This window comes from Balearica regulorum, chromosome 13, assembly GCF_011004875.1.
Source record: "Balearica regulorum gibbericeps isolate bBalReg1 chromosome 13, bBalReg1.pri, whole genome shotgun sequence".
Classification (NCBI taxonomy): Eukaryota; Metazoa; Chordata; class Aves; order Gruiformes; family Gruidae; genus Balearica; species Balearica regulorum.
In genome coordinates this window covers 10,623,611-10,632,479 of record NC_046196.1, presented here as the reverse complement: position 1 = coordinate 10,632,479, position 8,869 = coordinate 10,623,611, and the positions used below count along the sequence as shown (strand labels likewise).

The 8,869-nt window shown below is 44.5% G+C and overlaps 2 protein-coding genes and 1 long non-coding RNA gene across 5 annotated transcripts in view; 2 read left to right on the top strand and 1 right to left on the bottom strand.

The window, feature by feature from the left end:
• RRAD (RRAD, Ras related glycolysis inhibitor and calcium channel regulator) overlaps positions 1–8,869 on the top strand; it is an 89,979-nt gene that overhangs the window by 64,873 nt on the left and 16,237 nt on the right. The gene's annotated exons all lie outside the window — the stretch shown is intronic.
• Positions 1,511–3,725, top strand: CIAO2B (cytosolic iron-sulfur assembly component 2B). Of its 2 annotated transcripts, none has more exons than XM_075765536.1 (5): positions 1,511–1,798; positions 1,905–1,970; positions 2,305–2,430; positions 2,936–2,981; positions 3,508–3,725. In XM_075765536.1, the coding sequence occupies exons 1-5, from the start codon at positions 1,655–1,657 to the stop codon at positions 3,603–3,605; spliced, it is 480 nt and encodes a 159-aa protein (XP_075621651.1). In that variant the 5' UTR covers positions 1,511–1,654; the 3' UTR covers positions 3,606–3,725. The 2 variants fall into 2 exon arrangements, with proteins under 2 accessions (XP_075621651.1, XP_075621650.1); XM_075765535.1 differs by having other exon boundaries at positions 1,519–1,798; positions 1,905–1,982.
• LOC142603682 (uncharacterized) overlaps positions 3,840–8,869 on the bottom strand; it is a 56,236-nt gene continuing 51,206 nt past the window's right edge. For both annotated transcript variants that reach the window (XR_012837576.1, XR_012837575.1), the window contains exons 4-5: positions 7,713–8,020; positions 3,840–6,434 (exon numbers count right to left, since the gene is read on the bottom strand). This is a non-coding gene — a long non-coding RNA (uncharacterized LOC142603682). The remainder of the gene's footprint in view (positions 6,435–7,712; positions 8,021–8,869) is intronic.

The following is an 8,869-nucleotide window of genomic DNA, read 5'->3' as shown; positions in this document are numbered from 1 at the left end:
TATTTTTTTATACTTCACTGAAATTTTTCTGGAAAATCCTTTCAGTTGCAGTTATTTTTGTTCCAATCCCAGCCCTGGGATTTTTGTAGATTCTTCTTGTGGACTAGCAGACAGACCAAAATCAGCAGATAGATTTCAACATATGGGAATAGGTGTGTGCACCTCTTTGTGTATCTATACATCCATCCATGCATATATATATGCACATATACATGAGGCAGGGAGCAAGGACTTGGAAAAAGCAGGATTCCATGAGGATACCATCGGTGGAATCCAACAAATATGGACTTCTTGTGCTGCCACACTGAACTCTCTTGATCCAACTGAAAAAAAAAACCCAACCCACAAAATCAAACAAAACCCACTTTTAAACATCTTTGCCACTACGGGTAAGTCAGCTCAGTCAGCTCTGTATTTCCTAGAGTCAGAAAAATGATGCTTACCAACAAAATTTATTATCCAAAATAACATACACCAATTGAAAGACCAACTTAAAATAACAAATGATTAGATTAAGGAGTGAACTTCAATGCCAATGTAATCTATATATTAACTGATATAATACAAAACAAAGATGAAAGCCGAGATAAATGGAAACTTTGCTCACAGGTGGTTTGGCTTGTCTTATTTAAAGTATCAGCAGATACGTAAACATACTGGTAATCTTCAGAACACGTCCTGCTGGGCAAACCCAATCTGGCCGAACTCCCCGCAGCCAAAAGCACGCCCGAGGTAACCCATTTCTGTAAGTCAGTGCTGAGCAACAGAACCACAATAAACATCTTCTCCTCCAGCGGCAACATCTTTTGAAGGAGCAAGTCTCAGCTCCTTTCAAATCCTCTTTTCTTTCTGCCAGACACCAAGGAAACTGATGCCCTCCGCCTGGGAAGCATGCTCACATCTTCCTACCCGTGACCACGACTTGACATGGCAGGCATCAGAAAACCCAAACCCTACACGGATCATTTTTTGCAAGCATATGACAATGAAGCTAAAACAGATAACAGATGATATGTTTACACAGGAGTATGTGCTTTAACTCCATTATAAAGGGGTGTATGAGGCCAAAATATGTCATCATTACACTCTATCACTCCAGTTCCTTTGCTTGTAGGTTTTTTTATACAGTTTGACTTTTAAAATTAATTAGAGGAAAGAAATAATTTTAATCGAGAACAACTTGCATTTAACCTGCAATTTAATTTACCCATCCTCAACAGCACTAAGTTCACTTCAGAGGTCCCTCTCAGCCCCTTTGCAGCGGCGCTGACTCCAGTGAAACCTTTCGCTTGTCACTCTTGGACTTGAGCTCAAAGCCCTGCAAGGCCCGAGGCGCTGAGCGCCTCCCCCCAGCCGGCCGGCCCTGTCCGCCCCTAAGTGCCCTAACAGCGACACTCGCGTCCGCCCGAGCTCCCCGACACGTCTGCTCTCCGCACACGGTGCCAGTTCCACTCCCTGCCCACAGGAGAGCACTCCCGCCACGGGGAAGAGGCGACCGAGCCGCCCCCACTCCGCCGCTGCCGAGCGCCCGCCTCCGCGCCCGGTGCGGCGGTGAATGGCGTCCGGGCTCCTTCCGCCCCGCCGGCAGCTCCGCTGTGCCGCCGTCAGCAGCGCCCGCCCGGCAGCGGAGGCGGGGAGGGCCTGAGCGGCCGCCATGGTGGGCCCGGGCCCGGGCGGCGGGGCGCCGCTGGAGAACGCCAACCCTCTCATCTACCGCCGCTCGGGGGAGCGGCCCGTGACGGCGCGGGAGGAGGACGATGAGCTGCCCGACTCCATCGACGACCGGGAGATCTTCGATATCCTGCCGGGAGGGGAGGGCCGGGCCGGGCCGGGCCGGGGCCGCTGGGGCGGCGGCGCAGGGCAGGGCAGGGCGGTGCAGCTCCTCTTTCCTTAACCCGGCACATCTCATTCGCTCCATTAACGACCCCGAGCATCCCCTCACCCTGGAGGAGCTGAATGTCGTGGAGCAAGTGCGAGTGAAAGTGAGATCCCGCGAAGATGCGCAGCTCCTCGTCCCGCTTGCGCGGCGGTCCCGGCCGGCGCTCCCAGCGGGTCGGCGCTGCCGGTCCATGAATGCGTGTTGCAGGGCAGTGCTGCCTCTGCCGTCTGATTAATTATTTTTTCCTATCGTCGACAGAGGCTTATTATAGCGGTCTACTGCAGCTAAATATAGTATTTAAAAATGTCAGTGAAGAAAACTATTAGCGGCAAAGTACAGCTTCAAGTTGCATTTCACATAAAATGTGGCCAGTTTGGGGTAAAGCCAGCCAGTTTTGTACATGGGAAGTGTTTGGTTTTCAACAGGTGAATGACGCAGAAAGCACAGTGGCAGTGGAGTTCACTCCCACCATTCCTCACTGCAGCATGGCGACGTTAATCGGCCTCTCCATAAAAGTAAAATTGATCAGATCTCTGCCTGAGAGATTTAAGGTGAGTAATCAAATTGCTCTGGAGAGCAAAAGAGGGGGATTGTGTTGGGGGGGGGGGGGGGGGAAGGGAAAAACCCCCAACCAACCCTAACTAACTTACAGTGAAAAATAACCAGAGGTTTTTTTCATATTATGGGTGGGGGAAACACTCCAAGAAACAGAGAGGCAGTGGACGACAGTATCGATGCAGAATTACGGTTCTGTGACAGTCATGCCAAGGGCAGGCGGGGGTATGGAGGGAAGTTGCCTGCAGGGCTTTCTCTGCAGCACGGGGGGGAGCAGAGGTTGGTGCCTCACCCCCTGTCTGAAGCACGCTTAAGCAGATGGGGATGCAGAATATTCTGTGATTTTAGACTTTATTTTTTCTGCTATATACAGTATTGGCAAGAAGGCCCTTTTTTCCCCTGTTTTTGTTATTGCCTTGGGGTTTTTTATTAAATAATTTGAACATGAGCTGCCAATATTTTGTTGACTTGTCTCCTTTTTCTTTTGTGATGCTTTTTAAGCTGGATGTTCATATAACACCAGGAACACATGCCTCTGAGCATGCAGGTAAGGTTTGTAGTGCTCTGTTGTGTGGTTATCCTTATTATTTTTTTAAACTTTGAACATTAGAGAGGAGAGAGACTCCCACACCTGCAGAGCAGCTGTGTAGTATCTGAGACTTTACATGTGTCACTTCTGGGGGATGTTACAGAACAGGAATGTGTAATAATGACACTTAGATATGTTCTGTGTTACACTTCAGACATCTCAGGCAACCTGTGCTCTCAACTAGTCATTGATTTGCCTGGGTTATGGAGGACTCAGAAAATGGGGAGCGGCTAGGGGTGAATTTCTTCTTGTGTTACACCTACACATGTGTAGCTCCCTGCTGCTGAATCATGAGCAGCTTGCTGGTTTAACTTGTGGTAAGATAGGAGCTTTGACTTTAGACCACAACTCTGCAGTGTACTTAGCATCTGCAGAATTACCATAGCAACACTGCAATTATATGTCTTGATGTAAAATGCTTTAACAAAGACATTGTATACCTGTGTTTTGACCGGTTTCTTGTGGTGTTTTTTTTTCTGCACAGTTAATAAACAGCTTGCTGATAAAGAACGTGTAGCGGCTGCTTTGGAAAACTCTCACTTACTGGAAGTAGTGAATCAGTGTTTGTCTGCTCGATCATAATTGCCCGATGAGGAAATCGTTGGTATTCTGCTATGTTGAACTAATTTTGTATATAAGTGGTGATGCTAGTGTTATACTATCTATGAGCAAAATAAAATCACTTGGATTTTCTTAAAGAAATGTTTCATTACTCCTACAAAAAATAGTATGTGGGAAATTAGTTTACAGGCAGCTACAAAAAATATAATGAAAATTGACTTTTAAGTTTTATTAGTCATTGCATCAGTAGATTTTTCTTTAAAAATACTTGTTTCAACCTGTTATTAACTAGTTTCTCACTATCCAGATTAGCTATAAACTGCATTTTAGAAGTGGATTTTGCACACTGGACTTTACAAGTACACTAAGCCAATTGACAGTTAAAATCTTTACGTTCATGTGACTGTTTGGACTGCTAATATAATTTTAGCTTCAGACATCAAAAATTGTTTAGGTTCACGTGTACAAAGTTCTAACACATTTTAGCAATAAGTGTAAACACTTCTATCATCTGCCTGGTTTTTATTATATTAGCTTGGATTAGCCAAATATGGAGGACTCTTAGACCTGGATAAAATGTGATTTAATTACTCATTACTTGTGGTAGGAAATATAGTATCTTTGAGATAGGGTTGTGGTTTTTTTTCATGCACTTGCCACAATATAGGAGAGAGTCATTCATAGTTTTCAGTATGAACAGTCCAGCTACTCTCTGCTGAAAGACTTTTCTGGCAAAGTTTGACAGCTAAATGACAAGTTTTGCTTTAAACGTATTGAGATTTAATAATAATACCTAGGCTATGCTTCTGGTCTGGGAAATGTGGCATTTACTAAACTATTGTCTTTGGCAGAAATTGACAATAGAAAAATTCATTAAGGTAGAATTCCAGAATTAACTAGAACTTTTGTAAGAGATGTTTCTAATCAAAGACCACATGGAAAAATAACTTGTTAAAAAAATCCTGTCAGGTACTTTGGTGTATGCACACATGTAATGTTACCTTCATTGTCATCAGTCATCTAGACATGTCCTGGTTTTGGCTGGGATAGAGTTAATTTTCTTCCTGGCAGCTGGTATAGTGCTGTGTTTTGGATTTAGGATGAGAAGAGTACTGATAAAGCTCTGTATTTTAGTTGTTGCTAAGCAGTTTAGGCCTTTTCTGCTTCTCACCCCACCCCACCAGCAAGTGGGCTGGGGGTGCACAAGGAGTGGGAGGGGACACAGCCAGGACAGCTGACCCCAACTGACTAAAGGGATATTCCATACCATATGATGTCATACTAGCATATAAAGCTGGGGGAAGGAGAAGGAAGGGCAGGGGGACGTATTGAGTGATGGGGTTTGTCTTCCCAAGTAACTGTTATGCACGATGGAGCCCTGCTTTCCTGGAGATGGCTGAACTGCCTGCTGATGGGAAGCGGGGAATGAATTCCTTGTTTTGCTTTGCTTGCACGCACGGCTTTTGCTTTACTTATTAAACTGTCTAGATCTCAACTCACAAGTTTTCTCACTTTTACTCTTCCAATTCTCTCCCTCATCCCATTGAGGGGGAGTGAAAGAGCAGCTGTGTGCTGCTTAGATGTCAGCTGGGGTAAAACCACGACAAGAGAGTAACTAATACACTTTTTAAAAAGTAGATTGTGCTTACCTGTTTGATGGTAATGCTTTATATTTCAGTAGTATTTTCTCTTGGAGGGTTTCAGATGCTATTTTAAAAATGGTGAAGCTTATGAACACTATGTAAACCATAGCCTAGTAGTCCAGTCTAGTCTGTGTTGAGCAGCTGAGGAAGCTGAAGCAGTGGTGACCCAAGTGTAACATCTAAAGTCACAGCAAAATAGGACAGAAGCAAATCAAAATCTTCCCATTTCAGAAAAGAGGCACCTAGTTTGCACAGGGCTTCTACAGAAAGCCAACACTGCAACAGCTGTTATCTGCTTATTTGGCTTAGCATCCTTTGAATGATCAGTGCTTGCTTGAATGTATGAATGAAACTGTAAATAAAGACAATATTTATGTATTGTTAACACTGGGAAAGGAGCACAATGACCCAGCTGTTTATACTATCTTTCCTCTCTGCCTCCCTTGCTGAATCACTGAACTGATTAGTTCTGACATTGCCAGCGTTTGCACCACAACTGAAACTTCAACCATGGCAATGCATACAGGCAGCTCATAGGCAACACGCTTGGTTGGTTTGATTTTGTTTTCTGGGTTTTTTGGGTTTTTTTAGAAAATGAATTTTGCTCTCCCAGATTTTGAGGGAGAAAAATGCAAATATGTGCTGGGGGAAAACAGAAGGATGACTAAGCTGCCAACAGATTGTTTCAACCTGCACTCCAAATAGAGAAGGAATCAGTAAATTATGCTTTGTTGAATCTCTCTGCTTGGCTTTCACCACTACATAATAATAGTGTTGAATAGTTTATTGGGATGTTGGCATTTGCCTCATGAAGCACATTGTACACAGTAACCCTGGGGTGCATTTTGTACCGTTTACCTTTTCAGAGAAGCAACAGTATGTGGTTAGATTGTTTATAGTTGGGGGATGACTTTTCAATAAAGGGACTCTTGTGGGATATTGAGGAAAAGGTCTGACTTCTGCTCCATCTTAGGGATGGAGAATTCTATTACTTTAGGTCTGGCATGTTTCTTTAAGTGATGTGGATGTTATATTTATGAGGTCATAGAAACAACAGTAAGGACAAACCATAGTTACTTTGCTGAAGATCACAGGTCCTGCTTGTACAGGCTCTCTCAGCTTGGATACTTGCTGAATGATAATGTACCGCCAGTTCTAGCAAAAAGTCTTCCATTCCCTGGTTTTAACGATCATTAGCTGGCTCCTGCTGTATGGAGATAAAGTGGGAGAAGAAAACATTAATTTGTTACAAATATTTCTTTTCAGACTCTTATTTTTCCAAAAAGCTACCCCTAAATTTAGCTCTGGAATGCTTTGTAATAGGACACATTCCATCAGAAACTATGACCCTTTAGAGCAGCTGTGGTGAATACAAACAGCCTCATTCAAGTCCAGGAAAAATGCCAGCAGCAGACATCTGTTTCACATTCCTCGGTTCTGGGCAGAGCCTTCCAGGGGTGCCTGAATGGCATTCACTACTCTCAATCTGCAAATGCTGTAACAGGAGCTCCCCAGGGCAACTGGCTGTGTTGTGCGCTAGAGTCACCTGCCGTGTGTTTGAGCCCGCAGACCAACGCAGTTCACGCATCTTGGGTTCCACCACACTGCGCATACTTGGGCCTGCCCACAACAGTCCTGCTCCCTGGAAGGAAGCAGACTTCTTCCCAGCTGCTCCCATACTGTCACTGCTGCCTAGGACCAGTAATCTGAAACTTTTGAGACACTTCATCTCTCAATTACATGAGTGGCAGGGAAGCAGCTCAGCAGCTTTGTATCCAAAGACACAACTGAACTGTCCATGGAAGAACTTCACGCTTCAACGGCCATATTTCTTGTGCTCCTTGGGTGGAGCAAAGTCTACCACACACTGGGAACTGTTAGTTAAAACTTCAGTCTTCTAGCCATGCTTAAGATTGATGTGTTTACATCAATAAAGTGCTTTGATAAAGATCTCCCTCTGGAGCTTTGATTTATAAACTACATGTTTTACAATGTTAGGTGTTTGGGTTTTTTATAGCTGTTAAAAACATTTCCCTTTAGCCTGTCAACCAGACAACTATACCACTTTCCCTTCCATTATGAAATTCACTGTTTGGCTTAAATATAGGCTGAACAAATGGCAGAATCGACTTTTTTCTCTAAACAAAAGAAAAGCTTATAGCAAAATCTTTCAAATGTTACTATGGAAAGGTAAGTATCAGCAAAGTGTATAAAACCAGGGGAAGCTGAGGCTATTACCTGTGTGTTTAAGTCTGCTGGTACGTCTCACAACCATTTGCCAGCAACATTTAATAGAAAGCACATAAAACTCTTCATTCCACAAAATGCTAAAAATACACAACATTTTTACAAAACATACAAATAGCAGAGAACCCTCATTTTGTTCAACACACTTCAGTAGCTGCAGAAGACACGCTATCACATTCTGTAACCTTTTTATGTATTTCTTATTATCAATTCAAACATTTCTTCTTTCATGTCCTACCTGTAAAGAGCTTTTGCATCCTGCAGCAGGTTATCTCCATTCCTTAACTTTCCTTTGTGGGTCAAAGGAGCAGCCCTGTCAGCAGTGATAAAAACATCCTGGTTGTTTGGGTGGTTGGAAACCCTCCTCTCCCCGCTTCATTCCACACACTCATCAGGGTCGCTGAGTAACTTGCCAGTTGTCTCATCGGTTTTGTTGCTTTTCAGCATCTTGTTGCAGCACATGCAAGCTTCAGATGCCAAAGCTCTTTAGTACAGAAGTTATATCAGTCTCTGGTTCCTGCCATTAGCTCAGCTCCCAGAACAGGGCTGGAGGGAGAGAACAGGGCAGAAGTTAATTTTCAGCAAGTCTGTGGAACAAATATAACATGGGAATGGGGAGCAGCTGCTGCTAGGGAGCTTTGGGAAGGCAAAGGAAGAGAGAAGGAAATGGCAGGGGTGTACAACACCTCACTGTGCTGCCACTAGCTGGGGAATGCCTCCAGCCTTGGTCTGTGGCAACATGGAGAACAGGTAGCTTCTACAGTGCTGGAGGCTTTGTCCTCCAAATTGCAGAGGAAATAAGTGAGCTCCCATTACTGTAGGCTAGACATCTCCCACCCCTCTGGTTCCCTTGTTCCCTACAAGCTGGCTGCCTGAAGGGGAGATTCTCACCTGGGGCCTGTAGCTAAGGCATGGCCACAGCGTGGCTCCCCTCTACCTTCTCTTGCTGGGCTGTTCCACAGCCTATCCCATTACTGCCCTTGTGCTGCTGCAGGTAACGAGAAAGCCTTTGCGGTCCCACTGCGGGGAAGTCAGAAGCAGCAGGAGGAGACAGGAGGATCAGGAGGAGAAGTATCTACATAAAACTAATGCTTTAAGTTGACAAGGGAGATGCACACCTTGCCAGATCGCAAGTGCAGCGGCCAAAGAGTGTGGGCAGCAGCTGTGTCCATGCTGAGCAAAGCAGGAAGACCCAAGCAACTGGCAAGTCATCACTGTCAAACCCTCTCTGCTGGACATGATCCTCCCTGTTATTTTGATGTAACTTTGAGATGATGGTTTCTCATAGCACTTTTTTCCTCATCTACCCAAATTAGTTTCATCTGGGTTCCCATCAGATGTGTCACACATGGCTTTGACCAAAATAACTTCAATAGATTGTCAGGAGCTTGCTTA